This window comes from Solea senegalensis, linkage group LG16 (assembly GCF_019176455.1).
Source record: "Solea senegalensis isolate Sse05_10M linkage group LG16, IFAPA_SoseM_1, whole genome shotgun sequence".
Lineage (NCBI taxonomy): Eukaryota > Metazoa > Chordata > Actinopteri > Pleuronectiformes > Soleidae > Solea > Solea senegalensis.
The window spans coordinates 20679870-20700145 of NC_058036.1; the positions used below are offsets into that span (position 1 = coordinate 20679870).

Consider the following 20276-nt stretch of genomic DNA (forward strand, 5'->3'; position numbering starts at 1 on the left):
GGCCATAAATAGCCTGGCCTTGGACATGGTTGATTATATTTGTGCAGTCGTCTCTGAGGCCCTGAAGCAAACACGGGCTTCCTCTGGGACTTGTGCAACTGTGATTAGGGACCATAACAATAATAGTTGTGAGGGCCACGCAGAGGCCACCTGAAGTAAACTAACTAATCAACCAGAGGGGTCTGAGGTCAACACTAGTGTCCAGGGACTTGATGTAAAACCCACTGGGAGAGTCATCCTGTGTTTGTGCAAACGCTGCCTCTGAGCGCTGCTGTGTAATGATTAATGTACCATGTTTTGTATTAGTATTAGATTAATGTACCATGTTTTGTATTAGTATTAGATTAATGTACCATGTTTTGTATTAGTATTAGATTAATGTACCATGTTTTGATACCAATGTGATACCATTGTTGAATGGTTTCACATCAATGTGGACTAACTTATAAAATATAACTGCTTATTAATATAACTTATAACTGTGACAGGAGATCAAACATTTAGCAGCTGAATCTATTAAAATAAATAAAAAGCTTAACTAAGTCAAACACACAAGCAGAAATCAAAACTCATCATTTAGTGCAAAATAAATGAATAAATGGAAGTGAGCTTGGTCAGAGACACACACACACACACACACACACACACACACTGAGTGACCCGCTGTCACCCTGAACGTTCAGTGAAGCATCAACAGCAGCTTCTATCTCATGAAAACAAGTCTTTTTTTTTCTTTTCTCACCCCTGATGTTGGAGAAACAGTCTCTCACTCTCTACGCTCGTGTTGCTTTCACGCCGTCGGCTCAAAGTTCTCCCCGTCTTTACGGTGAATCAGCCAAAGTCAGCGGCTTCGTCGCCTTGTTTTCACGACCTCGACACGACCTTTAGCACGAAGCATGTGGAGGTGCTGGATTAAGTTTGTGACCTTCTAGAACATTCACCTTGCAGATATGTCAAGTACCTGTACCTGGTGTAGCAAGCACCATTATCTGATACTCCATCCACCTGTATAGTCAACATTGGGGCCAATATGGGATATAACACAGTGCAGAGGCTGCTGCTATTTGACATATTGAATCTTTCTGTCCCTCTCATTAGAGCAGGGTGAGTTTAACTCCATTGAAAGTGACACTATCAAGCTTACGGTGAACATTTCCACGAGCAAACTCCATTTTATCCTTCACACTCGGCTCTTACTTTGTTAAAATGGAAACATGCCGAGTGTGAAAACAGCTTTTCTGCCTCCGACAGGTCATTTAACTGTCCTTTCATTTTAATTGAATAACTTGCTGCACAATTACATGAACACATTAAACAAAGACCCCGCCTCTTAATTTGCCCACAAATGGTAACTTCTCTAAAGACGCGCGCCTGAATCCGACACATAATTATATCCAGTTTTAAAATAGAAGCTTTTCTTTTAATTATAACTGACCAGAAAATGTTTATATTCATAGATTCTTACATTTGTATTTTATATCGTAACATGTGTTGGGTAAAATGCTGAGTTATATTGATTGATTGTATTGATTGATTATATTGATGGTCTTGAATCAGTTGCCGCATAATAGGAGAATATTTTATGAATGACTGAGCAGATTTTAAAACCCTGTTTATAGCATTTCACCAAAACCTCAGGTTATCACTGAACCTGAAGCAGTTATTAGTTATGCAGCAGTGCCATCTTGTGGCAGCCTGTGAAAAGGACTGTTTGTTTTCTTTGTTTTTGCCTGTTTGGTGGAAACATTAGTTTACATAAAACCATTCAAGTTTTGTTTGAAATAAATCAGGTTCTTTTGAGGGCGTCGTCATTTTTCTGACCTGATTTTTGGGACCAAACGACTGATGGATTTATAAAGAATATAATTCACATATAATTGATAAGCGCACGACAACACAGCGACGCACAGAACCGGTGCAAACTGAGCAGTGCATGTGTGTGAGTGTGTCTGTATGATACATTCTATTGTGCCTCTATATTCAGATATGGTCTCTGACTGTTCTTCTGTCGACACATGCTCTCTCTTCTCAGTTCCTCATGTCAGGTGACAAAACACCCGCACAGAAAAGAAGTCACACTTTCCTCTCTTCACAGACAGAGAGGAAAGGAATGGACAGAAGGGCAGAGAAAGACGCATGGGGAAAACCAGCAGACGGATGTGAGAGACGATTCATCCCCTCGAGAACTAATTATGCCTTTGCCTCAGAGTGATGTTCAAGGCCACTTAAAAAAAACGGTCTTCTTCCAGCATTTTTTCTATCGTATGTGGAGCACGGAATTTAAAAGTGTCATCTGATGAAAAAGGTGAGATGGACCACTGATGCACGACAGAGTCAAGTGTCATAATTACTGAAAGGATTGAGAACAGGACACATACATACTGCAAGGCATTGTGGGAATCCACGAGCCACGTCTAAACTTCAAGTCGACAACATTTATTCGTGAGCTGCATCACTTTTCTGTGCAACTACAAAGTTAGTTTGTGATCGTCCTTACGGCACATGGTGAACGTGAGAAAGGCTCAGGGTCCAAACTTCCATCGTAACATCTCTGTTTAAATAAACAGTCGTTATGAAGCATTCATGAAGCAACTCACCAACAGGAAGCTCTGACTCCATCAGCCTGAAACAATGCAATTATCAAATATTGCAAATTTATGTTTTTGACTTCTCTAACTTCTCACTTAAAAATTCTGTGCAGAGACAATTGTGGAGCGTAGTAGTTGTGATGGTATCTCATGTAGGAAGTGAAGTCAATATTGATTTAAAAAGTTCTCATGCAGAGGAAGTTCCGCTCTGGTTTATCGCCGGTCTCACCTGGAGAACTGTGCTGCGTTCACTTTCCATTAGTCAACATAATTAACATCCAGTTTCCACTTCTGTCTCTGTGATGTCTGCGAGCAGGACAGTGACAACATGCAGCTGGGGTCAGGAAGAGGCCTAAGCCGGGTTTCCATCATGGTACAGTTTGCTTTAATACACTGCAGTCCAGTTTGGGACTGTAAAGCCCTCGGTCTGGCTCGCTCTGGTACCCCAAAATGCAACGGTGGGGCCAGTTGTTATGGAAACACAAAGCAATACATACCATACCGAGCCGTTGAGTAGAAACACGCCACTAGTTGAACTATTCTGTTACAGCGTCTCAGCCCACTCTCTCCTGGTGATGATTCTTAGTACATCAATTGCACATATACATACATATCTTATGAATATAAAGAGATTTATTATCTGCACGCTTCAGGCTCGCCGTGCTTCTCATGCTCGACACGCTGTTGTTAAATGCTTAAATAAACCTTCTGGCCCCTCATTTGCTTCACCAGCTGGTTTCAAATGTCCCTAATTATGTTCTCGACCTGAGTTTAATATCCTCGAAATTGCTCCTTGTTTGACTGAGAGACAGATGCTGAGGAAAATGACCTGAGGTTTCTAAATGTCAACCACGAGGACTGCTGGTTGTGTTCTCTAAATGCTAAGGGAAGGTGTTTTAATGCTTCCTTTCCTCTTTCCTTTAGGAGGCACTGAACCACCCTCTGGCCTGCTGAAATCCTAACTTCTATTTATTATATTAATGGCATATTTTTAATGCTGTTTCTATAAAGATTGAAAACGTTGATTCTTATGGTTTTATATATTATCAGACAACAGAGCAGCGTTGAATAAAAGCCACAGTGTGTGTGTGTGTGTGTGTGTGTGTGTGAAAGCCTCAGAAACATCAGATAAGCTGGATTCTGTCTTTTTTTTGTCAGTACCTTCAGTGGAAAAGACAGCTGCACAGTGGGGATTTAAATGTTTAAACAGACGTACAAAGAAAAGCCTACACAGAGACAGAAGTGTCTGTATCACTGGAAATACTCGCAGGTTTATGTTCAGATCAGAGCTTTGAATCAGCTCGACAGAGAAATATCACATTATTATATCACTTTTGAGATATTAAACAAATAAACTTACTACAACAATTAAGATACTATTGAAAATGGAATGCAATCCCCTTGAAAATAGTAGTTTTCATAGTTTTTTGACCAAGAAACTAGAAATAAACTCCAGTGGAACTCAGCATCATTATGTTTGATTATTTACACCTGTTACAATTAAACCAGCACACACACCACACACACACACACACACACACACACACACACACACGGACACGCAGGACATTAAACCAATACCAATTAAAAAGTAAACTGAGAGTTTCTCTGACTCACCTTCCTCCTCCTCCTCCTCAGGCTGAAGTGTCCTCGTGCAGGTGACCACCGGCTCCTCGTCATGTCCTGAAAATGTCCCGCTGTCGAGTCTTTGGTCTGTTTGTTGTCTTTGCTCCACTTCCGTCTAACTTCCGTCTTCACAAAGTTCCGTCTTCAAACTCTCGATGATTGTCTTTCCTTTGTTTACAGCCGTGTGTGTTGGAAGCAAACTTCTCCACGTCTCCTGAGCTCGGTGCTGCGCCAGAGGGCGCTGTGTCACCAGTCACTGAAAACCAAGTCAATTAAGTGAAGTGAAGAAGTACGGAAGCGGATTAGGACCACACAGGACAACTTGATTTGAGTTCTGACTCAGAAGAAGTGTAGAAGTGATAGTTCTGACTCAAAGGTGGAAAGAGTCCAACTAAAATATTCTACTCAAGTAAAAGTACCACTAATTTGACAAGTTGAAGTTGTTTAACATGTACTCGGAGTAAAAGTTACTCAGTTACTTTTTGAACAAGGTTCTTTCTTGTGTCGTGCAAAAAAAGAACAAGGGGAGACAAATCTCACATGAATTGTTTTTAATTAAAAGCAAACATGAATATTATAATAATACAACATGATATAATTAGAGCTGCAAAGATACTCAATTAACCCTCAACTATTTTGATCATGTGTTTAAGTGTTGTTTCCATAATTAAAACAAGCGTCCTGATTTTTCAGCTCCTTAAATGTAAACATTGGCTTCTTTGCTCCACATAACAAACAAGAACATCCTCATTTCTGTCTTTGATAATCAAGAAAATAACCAACAGATTCATCAATTATGAAAATAATAAACTAACTCTTAGTTGCAGCCCTAAATAAAATATAATATAATATAAATTCATTGTATTATGTTCCACATAATACAATGAAACACAGGGTAAAATGAGGTTCTATGATCTCAATAACTGGCAGTAGATGTCTGCTTCCACTTCCTCTCCTCTCCTCTCCTCTCCTCTCCTCTCCTCTCGTCTCCTCTCCTCTCTCTATCTAACATCTAATATCTAACCGTGCACTCTCCATTGTGTGGTCATCGTCTGGGTCAGCCTCCTTCTGTCCTCAGCTGATCTTCCTGACCTCCTCCATGCATCTATCCGAGCTGGAGTCATTTTGATATAAAGGTTTTACTGTTGGTGGTGTTTGGTTTTGTCTTTTTCATATGAGCACAGGGATCCACAGTGATGCTGCCGTGCACCCGGACAGGACCCGCGTGTCCTGCACATCCATCACTTATTTACAGCAGGCTTTTGTCTGAGTGGTCCTCACGTCAGTATTGCACAATGAAAAACCAGGTTCGATTATGAAATGTTCACATGTTTGAGCAGTTCTGTGGCCCAGAGAAGCATTGGCTGAGTACAACATGCTCACAAATCCATCTTTCTAAATAAGGTTTACACATATTTGATTTAATTCATATTAAATAATAATAATAATAATAATAATAATAATAATCTGTTGTTATATAATTTCCTACCACAAGGTGTCTCTCTAGCAAAACAAAACATGTAGATTGGGGACATGGCTTGAGGATATAAGAATATGCAATAAAGAGTGTCTTATATCCTTTTTCAATCTGATGAAAAAAATCATTTTCACCAACTACATAAACATAAACTCTTCTAATTATCATTTATATTAATGATTAATGATTAATGATTAATGATCTGAACCTGTCATGTGCCAGTCTGACAACACAGATATTCACAGCCGTGGATCGACCGTCGTTCAGGCCACTGAATGACTGCAGAAAGCCTTCTAAGAATATCTAAGAATCTAAGAATAAACTGATGCTCTTTTACAACAAACGTGTTCATCTCCAACATTTAGCAAATGAATTGTCTGAAATCTAAAACCTAACAGAGGAGTCTGGTGTATTTAACGACAGCACTGCCGAAAGCCGGCGAACGTGAGCCGAACCACAATCTGTTCAGTCGTACTTTAGTTCAGTGTCAGACGGAGTCTGTGCTCCGGTCATGCAGGAAGTACAAGTACCGAACAATCCTGTCAACAAATATGTTTAATCAACTGATTCTAATGATTCAGTTACACCAAAAACAACTGCACTAGTTTTAGACGACCCAAACTGTGTAGAGTCGAGCAACAACTGTACAAAGAGCCACAAGTGTAGTGATACTGAACTTTCTTTAAAGATTTAAGTAAATCAGTTTAATGACTTTGTTTTTTTAAATGTAAAACATGAAACCAAATGATCTAAGCTCAACACAATCTAGATATTTGAACGTATGTAGATTTTGTTAAATGTAAAATGATGTTTGCCATTTTAGGAAGATTGAGATGAAAAGTCAGCTTGTGTTGTTATTATGTAATTACATTTACTTATCACGAGTTTTTCAGGTAATAACTGCCACTTTCTCAAAGAAGGGTGCGGCTGTCGCCTGTGGCCACTCGCGACACGCCCCCTTCATAACCCCACCCCTGACCCTAACTGTCAGAGGGCGTGGCGTGAGATGCTTATTATTACTCTCTTCATATTTACACGAGTCAAGTTCGCGTTCACTCAGTAACGCCTTCTGTTGCACTTGAACCGCGTGGCCCCGCCCCTTACGCAGGCTCCAGTGCGATGTATGGGCGTGGATTTTCCGGTATTTGATGTGTGTGGATTTTCAGGTTCCTCAGTGAGTGGGTAACGCGTGTGTGTGCGCGCGCGCGTGTGAAAGTGACAGTGGGACAGAGTTTGTGCTCGTGTTCGTCCTCAGCTCTGCTACTGTTACGGCTTTGCACCACTGCAGGGAGGGAGAGAGGGAGAGAGAGGGAGGGAGAGAGGGAGAGAGGGAGGGAGGGAGACCCTCCGTGTGTTCATATGCGAGTTCACCGTCGCTGCTCCACAAGCACCGGCCAGCGATGACGGAGAGCCCCGCGACCAAGCCAGTGGATGGGGAGGCGTGTGAGCGGGTGAAGAACGGACTGAAACCGGAGAGAAACGGCTTGGTGAGGAGCCTCCACCGCTGCCACGAGCGCCAGTACAAGCACCACAGCCTCGCCGACGAGGAGGAGGTTAGGCCCGGGAAGGGGACTGGGGAGGAGAGGCTGCTGAAGCCGCGGCGTGAAACCCGGAACCGCCCGGACAACGCTGACATGTTGTTGTCATTATTCCGCTGTTATCAGGTTATGACGAGATCATCTGCTGCTGATAATCTCTGCGCAGTCTGAAAAGCAAACACCATCAAAAATAGTTTCGATCAAAGAGTTTTCGCGCGTCGTTGGCGTTAGATTCTCCTCTGAAACGTCAGTCAAACACTTTGATTGGCTCATTTTGAGACGTTCTTCAATTCGGCGTCATCACAATCGCTCCAAATGTTTCGTGGATGCATAAAAATGTCAAGACAACAACAGCGCGCGGTTGTTTTAATGTGGAGAAGGTTGTTTAAAGTCTGTTTAGTGCTTCATATCTGAGAGGAGGTGCATCTCAGAATGTGTCATAAACATGTTTGGAAACAATCACGCACACAGTCTTATGTGTGTGTGTGTGTGTGTGTGTGTGTGTGTGTGTCAGGGGATGTGTTTGGTTAAGTGTTTGAAAGAGAAGAAAATGAAAAAGGATAATTCCCTTTACATCTGGTAAAGTGACAGTGATCAGGGAGCGTGAACAAAGCACACTAATGAATTTTCCACCCTTGGGTGCACCCTCTGTTATTGTCCCAATGAATACGTCCCTGATGACGATCAATGTGTTGATGCTGTCACACACATGGGTTTTTACTCTCATAGACACAGTATGTTGTCATCAGGGTTGCAACGAACAGTTATTAAATAAAAATGTCAGAATATGGTAGAAAGTGTTGTTTCCCAAACTTCATATTTGTAAGTCTTTGGCAACATTTCCACGCTGCACGCGCATCACTGGAAACATTGCGTTACTGTTCAGCAGCTGCTTGCCACCACCACCGCGCTGCCGCTGTATACAAACAAACGCTCCCTCGCCAGGTCCACGCAGACTATAATCGAGGATAATTAACTCCAACAACAAAATCACATAAAGTCACACATTGTGGATTTAAAATGACAAAACTTAAATTGCTGTTACTGATTGGTTTTCTCCTATAAACATTTTCACTGACCAGTTTTGTGAAAGCAAAGTCATTCTTATCTGTATTTTGACATTGTTGAGTGAAATAAAGGGAAGGACACTCTTATCACACCAGTTTGTGCCGCTCAGCTGGGTCAGTAGACCAGGCCCTGAACCTCAGCTGATTACATTTCATGCACAAGTTAGTAAGTATTTGAGAGGCATGACCGGTCACATGTGGTGCCTCACAGTCACGAGCACAGAGACAAACGGTTTCCTGGTTCATGTAAAGCAGAGTTTTCTTGGTGCAGGTTAGAGACATGTCAGGGTTTCTTTATTGCATTATTGATCACTTAGCGCTGACTGAGTGCACTGATTTCCATCAGTGCAGTAATGCACTTCCCTTATTTGACAATGAAATCTTCCATGTGCTGTGACACACAATGTTATCTCCCCTGAACGTGCAGTAGCTCAGAACTCAATACTGTGCTCTTATCATACCATCACTCACAATCTGCACAGACTCAAACCTGAGAGGGAGTTACAGAAACCACGGCGTACGTCTACATGTAGAATGACTCTGGGATTAGTGGGAATATTGGTTTTTCATGGGCAGACGTGACAAAATGGTTTCAATGGATTCTCATGTTCCAGCTGTGAACAGTGAAACACGAGTGTTTACAGACACACTGAAGGGTGTAGATGAGATTTTTCACGATGCATGTGTTTTTAACAGTTTGAATGTCTCCCTTCATCCCCCATGAGAAATACACCAATTTCACAGCAATCACAGTGTTTAACGGCGCTGCTCGGTCTCACAGTTCTATCACGACTCGGCTCTCCTCGGCTTTGGTACCAGGCGTCGTTTTGCACGACTTCACTCACAGCATCTCCTCTACATCAGTGCAGCTGAAGCTGCTGTGACGCGGTTTTACACACACGACACACACACACAGTGACGAGCAGAGCGGTCGTTTCCAGTGTAGAATCAGTACAGTTCTTCCTGCATGACTGATGAGTGGCATGTTGTGAATAAAATGACCTTTTTCCTTGGTGTGTGTCGCTCAGGTCCACACAGCCTCCCACTATGGCAGCCTGTACACTCAGCCCTTCCTCGAGTCCTTCGAGGAGACGCCGATGCTGGTGGCGGTTCTCACCTACATGGGCTACGGCATCCTGACCATCTTCGGGTACCTCCGCGACTTCCTCCGTCACTGGAAAATAGAGCGGTGCTACATCGCCCGGGAAAAGGAGGAGCAGAGGGTAGGAGGAGCACGTACACACAAGAAAAGTGCATTCAGTGCAACACACTTCTTTGTTTCACCAGCCAAATCCGTCACGGCTTTCCATTATTTATGTTTCACCAAAGAAAGAAAAGCCTCAGGCGTGTTGACTGAACAAACATCCCAGATATTGTCAATATAAAGTGGAGTATTTGTGACACACCCATGTCCAAGTGCTACACTTTAGGAGAAATAGCAAAAGAACACACTGAAAACACAATGAATATCACACTTTCTCTAATGGCACAAATTAGAGCAGCAGAAAGTGTGAAAGATAATAAAAAAAACCAGCGTTGGACACAGTTCTGTGTGTCAGCTCACAAAGCGTCTGATGTGATATCAAAATAAAACAGCAGTAAGTAGTAGAGCAGCATAAAACGGCGACATAAAGATCAAACAACCAAGGCAGTTCAGCAGCAAACAACAACTCTGAGAAAAGAATAAAAATAAATCAAATAAATCCAGATGAGTACAGTCAGCACTGAACAAGATGGAATGGACATGAGGGTCTTTTGATGAGAATTTGAAGATAGTAACAAGAAATCCATGGAAATATGAATCCTTTGAACCAAATAGGACATGGACAGGTGAGCGGCATTGACTCCATCTTCTCCTCGTGTGGAGGATAAAGCAGTAGAGAATGGATGCATTGACTTAGATTGGCACAGTTTTCTGTAAACGACTACAAAAAAGATCAGGAAAAGCCTGAAAAACAAAAGTGGAGCCGTTGTGCTGTTAGAATGTTATTGTTGTGTCTCACAGTGATAAAGCAGGAACAAGGAGGCGAAGGTGCTTTTCATTGTGTTGAAAACTGATTTGGCTGCTGTGTGTTGCTTGGTGATTTGACAACGAATGGAAAAACACAAACCCAGACCAGACTGAGCCAAAATCACATTAGTTTTTCCAGTGACATGAACGACGTGAGCGTTCTGTGGAAGTCACCGCCGCCTGTCAGCAGCAGAAGCTGAAACTCTGAAAACTGTGAGCTTAATACAATATTTGGAAAAACTGGCTTTTGTGCGAGTGTGAAGACTGAAGACTGAAGAGTGTGTTTGTTTGTGCAGAGATGAACGTGTTTGAGACATTTGTCCGTCACTCACACTGTTGTGTAACCACTGATAAACTCAAGCCCATTGTTCCACGTGTTGGCTTATGTTGAGGAAAGGAAGCTTGTGGGATAGATGTGGGGAAGTCATTAACCCCGCCCCCCCCCCAGGACATTGCACGGATCTTCCTCCAAGAACTAACTAAAGCCAGCTCTCTCAGTCAATATTCAAGATTATATTTCTAGACATGAAAGCTGGACGTGGTTGGTGTTTAGTTCTCTGGACAGATCCTGAAAAATCACATCAGTTCAGATTCTGAAACCACTGAATTATTCAGTATCGAAATAGTTGACGATTCACTGAGTAATTGATTCTTTCTGGTTCTTTGAAGTTATTAAATAGTTGTATAGACTGTAGAATGAAACACACACACACACATTAACACACTTCTCTGTGTAGGACTTTGTGCCTCTGTACCAGGACTTTGAGAACTTTTACACCAGGAACCTCTACATGCGGATCAGAGACAACTGGAACAGGCCCATCTGCAGCGTCCCCGGGGCTAAGATGGACCTGATGGAAAGAATGTCAAACGACTACAACTGGACTTTTGAGTGAGGGACAAACAACAGGGACTTTGCTGCTGCAGACACAGCAAAGTCAGACACATTGATTTTCCTCTTCCTGTCTCAGGTACACAGGTCGGGTCGTGCAGGAAGTGATCAACATGGGCTCGTATAATTACCTGGGCTTTGCCGAGAACACCGGCCCGTGTGCCGACTCTGTGGCCAAGGTCACCGCGGAGTACGGAGTGGGAGTGGCCAGCACCCGACAGGAGACGGGTGAGAACACACGTCGCAGCGCTCTCACAAATCCACTCTCACGCCTGTTTGTTTCATCTTTCATCAACATGAATATAAAGTGATTCACTGCAAACACAACTGTGTTGTTTTCACTTAAATATCAGAACTTCATTTATCAGTAATAATTGTAATAATAGATTATTAAAGAAGCCCTCTCTTCCCGAGCTGACCGTCGGTCCCTGAAGGTCCTTGTTGTTGGTGTGTGTTCGTCGTGACCTCGTCTGTGTTGATTCCAGGAAACCTGGACAAACACGAGGAGATGGAGAAACTGGTGGCTCAGTTCCTCGGCATGGAATCAGCGATGGCGTTTGGGATGGGGTTCGCGACCAACTCCATGAATATACCAGCGCTGGTTGGCAAGGTAGACTTTTCTAATCTGGACTTCCTCTTGTGTGCCATCACAGCAGATGTCTTTCCTCTCTTTCACTATCAATCACTCTCCGGATATGAAGTGAATTTACATTTTTATTGCTGTGCAAACTTTCAAAACAAGAAATGTGTTGAATAAATTGATAAACACGTTTGCTTGTGCTTCGTTGAACGCAGTAACAAAAACATTCCTTATCAGGTCAAATACACAGTTTCCAAACTTCCCTCTTGCTCCTTATCAAGAGGAAACTATGTGTTTGCTCAGGTGAAAAATACCAAAGTCTGCTTTGTCTCATTGCTGCTGATGTCGTTCCTTCACCATGTGATCACTTTCTACTGTTCATGTGTGTGTGTGGATGAATGCTTACATTCATCACACACACACACACATTCATGTATTTAAACTGGTAACTGATTATTCCATGTAGGTCACCAGGTGCAACCACACCAGGGTCCAAATAAACACTATTTCCTACGTATGAACAATTTATTCTACATAATGTTATATATGACTATTATTATAAGAAGTATAGTAACGACAGTTGTTCCGGTGTCCTCCTGCAGGGCTGTCTGATCCTGAGTGATGAACTGAACCATGCGTCCCTGGTCCTGGGAGCCAGACTCTCTGGGTCCACCATCAGAGTTTTCAAACACAACAGTGAGTTCTACACGCATCGTTATCACCTCATGAGATCACTTATGCAGTCAGTGTGTGTGTAGCTGTCGCACGTGTGTCTGTCAAACGTTTTAAATTAGATTCTGGAATATACTCTGACGTGAAATAGGAGAGAACATGTTTCAATTGATTGGATTCTTTTTAATTATGAACTGATATGTGAAGCAGTAAACAATCAAGTCCATAAGATTATTATTCCTTACTGTAGTTGCCATCACTGGTGTGGAAACATGTTAATAACACAAAGCCACCACTGCACTCACTTAACCACAAACATCCTTCATCTTCATCTGATGATTTCTGCCTCCTGTGGTGAAAAGAGATGAACTCAAGTCCCTGTTTGTGTCAGATATGCAGAGTCTGGAGAAGCTGCTGAGAGAAGCCATCGTTCATGGGCAGCCAAGGACTCATAGACCCTGGAAGAAGATCCTCATCGTGGTGGAGGGCATCTACAGGTAACTCACCTGTTCACTCTCTTCATGACATCGGGAACAAGAAGAGTCTTTAGAAATGTCTGCACAGAACAGGTTTCAGGAGGGAGCAGCTGTTTTAATTTCAAACAGATGATTCATGTGTGAGCAGCGTCATCACTCCTGAGACTGTCTGTCTGTCTGTCTGTCTGCCTGCCTGTCTGTGTGACTGACAGCACAGTCAGTGCTCTGTTGTAAGCGTCCTTAATTGCTTCCTTCATTCATTTTAAGGATCCACAAAACGAGTCTCGAAGATGCAAAAGAATTTGCAGTTTTTTTCCAGTCAAGCAAAACTATCAGAGCTGACTGAGGGAGTGTTTGTGTGTATACAGTGGTAGCACAAGGGGCGGAGACTTGAAGTTCTCATCAAATTGCTGAAGAGCCAAGTTTTCTGAGCAGAAGAATTCATTCTTTGTGTCTGTGTGCAGTCGTCTCTCTCTCGCTGTCGCCTCGTCTAACATGACATATTTTTATATATAAAGATTAGAAATGATCAGAAAGTATACGATACACACATTTGTCATGATGTACTGCAGCAGTGTGGGTCGATTGCTGTAAAATATGTAGATTATAAGGAATAAAACAAATCCATGGCATTAAAATGATGTTATTGTTCTTTTATCTGAGTACGGCAGGTAAATACATATAAACAGCAATATTGTGACATTTTATGTGAAGGTTTCAGTGTTAACATAAAGACCTAACACTGCTAACATGTTCATTTGTATATTAATCTGCTCTGAATCTTTGTATCCTCACGTTCACATGACAACAACAACAACAACAACAACAGATTTCAAAGTGGAACTAAAATGATAAAACTGATATAAACACTCTCTGCAGCATGGAGGGCAGCATCGTCCGCCTGCCAGAGGTCATCGCCCTGAAGAAGCGCTACAGGGCTTACCTTTACCTGGACGAGGCTCACAGTATTGGGGCCCTGGGGCCCAGAGGAAGGGGTGTGGTGGATTACTTTGGCCTGGATCCATGTGATGTGGATGTGCTGATGGGCACATTCACAAAGAGCTTTGGCGCTGCAGGGGGATACATCGCAGGGAAGCGGGTGAGGACTGTCGCTTCTTTTTTGATGTGAGCTAAACAGAGTCTGCAGACACACAGCAGTCCAGTGAACGCTGATGTTAACCGAGTTCATCAAATCAAAGGTTACACTTTCACCTGACCATGTTTGACACCTGTCATCTCAACAATGTGGACGAGCAGCACTCACAGTTCCTCGCTGTCAAGACATAAACAGCTGTGTGACCCGACGTCACCTCCGTTTACGTCCCTCACGTCTCTGTGAGCGCAGCTGTTTGAATCTCCAGTCTCACAATGTGTCATGTGAACACAGATGCGTGTGAGTCACACCCATGCAGGTAGATAGAGTTACACAATAATCACAGTAAATCCTTGAGGACTGCTTTATTTCTGTGAGTCTGTGAGTGCAGCTGCTCCGGTCGCCTACATGTGAAGAGATAATCGGACAAGTATGAATCACAGGATCCATGAAAACCTCCATGTGAGGCATTAAAGGACCAGTCAAGGTTATAGTAATGTTGTTGTATGTTGTTTAATGTTGGAGTGAATGTGTTTGTTTGGCTCTGACTGAACTCTCCTCACACTCTCTGTGCATCTGCTGGCTTTAGGAGCTCATTGAGTTCCTGCGCTCCCATTCTCACAGCGCCGTCTACGCCACCTCCATGTCTCCTCCTGTGGTGGAGCAAATCATCACTTCTATGAAGTGCATTATGGGAGAGGATGGCACAACCATTGGTGAGTCACATGCTTCAGTCACAAGAGTCACAACAGGAGTGTGTTTTTATGAATCCATGAATCCATTATTAGTTGATAACTTCAGATCAGTCGCTGCATCACTGCGTCGAAGGTAAATTGATTGGAAAATGCCCCAAAAAATTGAAAGTAAACAAACTTAATAGAAACTCATGTATTTGCAGCACAGTCAGCAACATCACGACTGAATTTAGAATAAATCTCGGGAGGTGTCATTCTTACCAGTGACCACCTGGTGTCAGTGTAAACCAGTAAAATCTAAACATCACAAGTAGTGTGTGTTTTTTTATATTGCTGTTCTCTTCTGTTGAGGGGGAACAAACACATTTACATGTGACGGTCAGAAGAACGATTCTCAGGCTCAGTTCATGAATGTTTGACAGGACGATTAAAGAAGAAGCTTCTGTGACATTTCACGGTCTGAGACTGTGACCCTCACACTTTAAACAAAGATCATCGTTACATACACTGGGCATACTGTAACTCCTGTGTGTGTGTGTGTGTGTGTGTGTGTGTGTGTGTGTGTGCGTGTGTGTGTGTGTGTGTGTGTGTGCGTGCGTGTGTGTTGTTCATGTTTAGGCCGTGAGCGTGTGACACAGCTGGCAGAGAACACAGTGTATTTCCGCAGGAGGCTGAGAGAACTGGGCTTCATCATCTACGGCAACAACGACTCCCCGGTCGTTCCACTGATGCTCTACATGCCGGCAAAGATCGGGTGAGCTGCGACGAGACTTTACCCAACATCGGCATCATCATATTATGGGATGCACACAGTGACTCTGATAACATCAGCGTTATCAGTGTCATTAAATAATTATTAGAAGTTTGAAATGAGTCTTAAAGTGACAAGAACTAAGCCTTTGTGAAGTCAAGAACTTCAGATTGAGCCGTGACGTAAACCCAGATTATAGAAAATAAATCAAGTCTAATTTAAATTATGATACGAATCGATTACTAAATGAAAGGCTTAATCGTTTCTTTGCTCCATTTAACAAAGAAATCATTAAAACTGAATCATTTTGCTTTTGATCATCATCATCATTTCCAGGTTTGGTAAACACTGATCAACACAGACCAGACTAGTGCTCCCGCATTTAAATCAAGTTTAGAGCGAATATTTTTTGTATATTGGTCGATGTAGTTTACAATTAATATTAATAATAATGATGAAAATGTGAGTCTTGGAAACAACTTACGAATATAAAGAACTCATAAAAACATTCTTATAAAAATACATATAAAATAATATAAACCACTGCATTCAAATGTCTTTGTTTATGTTTAGAAACTATTCAGTGGGTTCTTTTATGAGCCTGACTGTGCAGTTATTATTAAATACTATGGTCAGGTTTTTAGTTTCTCTTGTTAAACATGTGTCTGTCTCTGTGTCTGTCTCTGTGTCTGTCTCTGTGTCTGTGTCTGTCTCTGTGTCTGTGTCTGTGTGTCTGTGTCTGTCTCTGTGTCTGTGTCTGTGTCTGTCTCTGTGTCTGTGTATGGTGTCTGCTGCATGTGTCTGTCTCTGTGTCTGTCTCTGTGTCTGTGTCTCTGCTGTGTGTCTGTCTCTGTGTCTGCTGCATGTGTCTGTCTCTGTGTCTGTCTCTGTCTGCTGCATGTGTCTGTGTCTCTGTGTCTGTCTCTGTGTCTGCTGCATGTGTCTGTGTCTGTGTCTGTGTCTGTGTCTGTGTCTGTCTCTGTGTCTGTGTATGTCTGTGTCTGCTGCATGTGTCTGTCTCTGTGTCTGTCTCTGTGTCTGCTGCATGTGTCTGTCTCTGTCTCTGTGTCTGTCTCTGTGTCTGTCTCATCAGAGCGTTTGGCAGAGAGATGCTGAAGAGGAACATCGGCGTGGTGGTCGTGGGTTTCCCCGCGACGCCCATCATCGAGTCGAGGGCGCGCTTCTGCATCTCAGCCGCACACACGACAGACATGCTGGACCGGGTAAACACACACACACACACACACACACACATTCTGGCTCTCAGACTTCATCTGTACAAATGTGAAAGGTTGGTTCTGAGCTGGATCTGAGGACAGTTCACAGTTACACTGTAAAAAAACAACCTGTCAAACAACAAGATTTAAGTTTCTTGAGAAAATGAGTGCAGAGCCTTGATTAATGTTGGCAACACTCTTCTGACTTTCCTTTAAATGAGCTCAGTGCTGAACTGACAGCTCTTCCTTGGATTCTGCACTTTTCTGTCTTCTCTTACCTGGACCTGGTGAATCTGAAGCGAGTGAACTCTTCCTTCTCATATTTGAGATCTTATCATCTGTGAGAGGCAGACTGTCCATTCACAGTCTTAATAAGCTGCCATCACGAGACGGTGAAAGATTTCTTGTGTTTCACTCCCTCGTTCTTCATCTCATTCAGACATTTTTCTTCATTATTTATCAACTTTCATTTTTAACTAAATAGACAGTTTGTGTACTAAATGTGATGAGACTGCACAGGACTCCTCTGCTCACTCACTCCCTTTACCAAGGGCGTCGGGGAACTACGGTGGCCTTTATGTACCAGAAAGGATGTTACCTGTCTTAGATGCATCAAATGCCTTTTACTGACACTGAGCTGCTGGAACTGAAGTGTGTTAACCAGCAGTTAACATTTGTTTTGTCTTTTTATGTCGAATCCAACATAGTTTTCTAGCAGCTGCTGCCACTCACACACACACACACACACACACACACACACAGTGCTGTTCAGTCTTTATCCCACATGTTGTTATGACTTCTGATTTAAAAAGAATGCAGCACAACATCATTTTAACAATAAATATCAGATTGATGCAGGTAATCCAGTGTGTGACCACAGGTGAGCTTTCATCAAAGCATGACTCCGTATTCCAACTGTTCCCTTTGAATATTCCTCACAGTCTCTCAACACCGCTCTCACTTTTCCTTTAATTCCTTAACTAAATTATTTTCACCTTATCTCAGAGAACCAGAGATAATTCCTTCACATCAATCTGCGTCAGCAAAGACACAGATTGGCTGAGTCAGCGTTATATAAACTAAAGTAACATACTGAAAAGTTTTCCTTCACGTTGTTGAAATGTCTCCACAGGCTCTGAGTGTCATCAGCGAGGTCGGAGACCTTCTTCAGCTCAAGTACTCGCGACACAGAAAACGGCCCCTGGCAGCGCGGCCCTTCGACGACAGCGTGTACGAGGACATTGACGACTGACGACGTCAATCATCTGCGGGACATCTCGACTAAAACCCCGGGAAACACAGAGCGCGGTCGAGATGGAGAAACGGAAACAAACGCGCGTCTTCCACAAAAGACCGACATGTGCACAGGTGCCGCTTGTCACTCGCTTCGTCACCACAGAGAGAGAGAGAGACACTCTGAACACGCTCTTCTGCCTTATACACAAACACTCAACTCCCCCTTTATTTTCTCTCTTATCATTTTGTGCGCGTGTGTGTGTGTGTGTGAGTGAGCGTGCGTGTGTGTGTGTGAGTGAGTGTGTGTGTCCAGTGTTAGTAGAATTGTCACTTACTGTCAAAACAGACGTCAGTTTTCCAAACGTCTGAATCTGAATCTAAAGAAAATGATGAAAAACAAAGAGTGTCGGTTTGAAACAAAGTGAAAATGGATTTCTGTTACTGAGTCTTAGTCTTGGACGTTGGACGTTGGACGTGGACAAATTCCCACTGTGTGATTATTCTTGTTGTGTGAAGGTGGATGATCGTGGGACTCGTGGTGACAGTGTGCGCTCAGTTTGGTGCCTTTGTCATTAACGTAAAGGTTATTTTCTGTGCTCAACAGAAACATAGATGCTACACTAATAATAATAATAATAATAATAATAATAATAACACTAATAATCCTGCACTTTCCTGCTCTCAAATGATCTTAACTTTGTAACAAAGGGATCACGTTTGTCGCTGACGCAGATGAAGATAAATCTTTATGTGTGTGACCACGATTTGCCTCACACGTCCTGCTTGCATTGAATTGATCAGATTATTAGTCTCTGTCTGTGGATTATGGATTCGCTTGTTTCTGACGGGCTGTGCCGGATTGCCGGATGCCGGCAGAAAGCGCACACGTCGATCCAAACGTGCTGGATGACAGGAGGATGCAGGTTCTTTGTGTGGTGTGCAGGCTGTGCAGGGACTCACATGTGTTTATTGATCTTTGCATTATTATCAATATTATGAGGTGAATTTGGTGATAATGAGTCTCATCACAGTCTCTCTGTGTGGAATTAGATTTATATAACACACCTGCGTCCGTCAGCAGAGTTACATGATTCCACATAAACATAAAGATAGTTTATGTCAGTTATTGTGAGTGCTTACGTCACCATCATCCTTCAGTGAGAGTTTCTCTGAGCAGAACTCACTGTGTCATTTTTAACATGACACACAGCTCAGTAAATGAAAACAGAGTTGAATTCATATTCTCACGTCTCCAGGCCTCCAGGGAGAAATCAACTCATCTGGATCCAATTCAGGAACGTTGGTTATTTCCTGTGTTTCCTCTGAGTTCCACTGAGTCTGATCCTCTCTCCTCTTCTGTGTCTTTGTGATTTTATTCAGTGTGTGTGTGTGTGTGTGTGTGTGTGTGTGTGTGTGTGTGTGCGCGTGCGCGCTGTTGCCCCTTCTCTTTTTTTTCACTCTTCCACAAATGCAGCTGTAATAAATAAATAAATAAATGTACGGCTCATATAGAGCGACACTCGCATGTGTAAAGCTCACAGTGCTGCATGTTCAGACGTTCTTCATCTTCATCTTCTTCCTCGTCTGTTGTTGTTTTGAACTTTTAAATCAGGGGTCTCAAACTCACCCGACCTGAGTCTGGTCCAGTCAGGATAAAAATCCACTTCTAACGTTATTTGTGAAGATATTTCTAAGAATTTCAAAATAAAAGTAGTATAAAATAGACAAATTGAATCTGTAAATGAAGAAAGAAATGACGCGTTATACGTTGACATGAAGTGGCGTTGAGTTTGAGACCTCTGTTTCGTCTGAGTTAGCGTTTACTTTGTGTTCCGGGAGTTTTTTTCTATCTAACGTGTCATAGAAATGTATCTTTGTTTTAGTGAGTTACAAATGATCGACCTCGAGCTGAAACTTCATTTAGTGACAGTTTTATTTCTTACAGACGCACAAATAAAATCCTGAAATGTTTAAAAAAAAACAAAAAACAATATGTTAATGTTTGATGAAGGTAATTCTCGCACATGTTGGTCAGAGGGACTTTGGTGTGTTGTGTTTGTTTATCTACTCTGAACAAACTAACCAGGGAAACATGGCTCGTGCTTCTCTTCAAACACTGAAGCTGGAGCCGCTAACGGAGGCGATGGTGAGACATTACAGACACGAGAGACGACTATTTTCTCATTCAGTGCCTTTTAAAGCAGACGATTGTCAAAGAATCCTGACGACGGTGAAAGATTCAGATGGAGATGAGAAAAGAATGTTTTTTTGTTTCTTGGTTTTTTTGATCACGTGGATGTTTGAATCTTTTGCATTTACGTCAGGATGTCAACACTATAGACGACATATCCGCCTGC

General features: G+C 42.5%; 1 protein-coding gene across 2 annotated transcripts; it reads left to right on the forward strand.

Annotated features, from left to right (window-relative positions):
• Positions 1-6809: 6809 nt before the first annotated feature.
• LOC122782724 (serine palmitoyltransferase 2-like) lies at positions 6810-18173 on the forward strand. Of its 2 annotated transcripts, none has more exons than XM_044047201.1 (12): positions 6810-7178; positions 9325-9519; positions 11045-11199; positions 11279-11427; positions 11685-11809; positions 12382-12475; positions 12843-12948; positions 13807-14026; positions 14610-14736; positions 15334-15469; positions 16560-16689; positions 17816-18173. In XM_044047201.1, the coding sequence occupies exons 1-12, from the start codon at positions 7092-7094 to the stop codon at positions 17933-17935; spliced, it is 1644 nt and encodes a 547-aa protein (XP_043903136.1). In that variant the 5' UTR covers positions 6810-7091; the 3' UTR covers positions 17936-18173. The 2 variants fall into 2 exon arrangements, with proteins under 2 accessions (XP_043903136.1, XP_043903135.1); XM_044047200.1 differs by having other exon boundaries at positions 6815-7244.
• The last annotated feature ends 2103 nt before the right edge of the window (positions 18174-20276 follow it).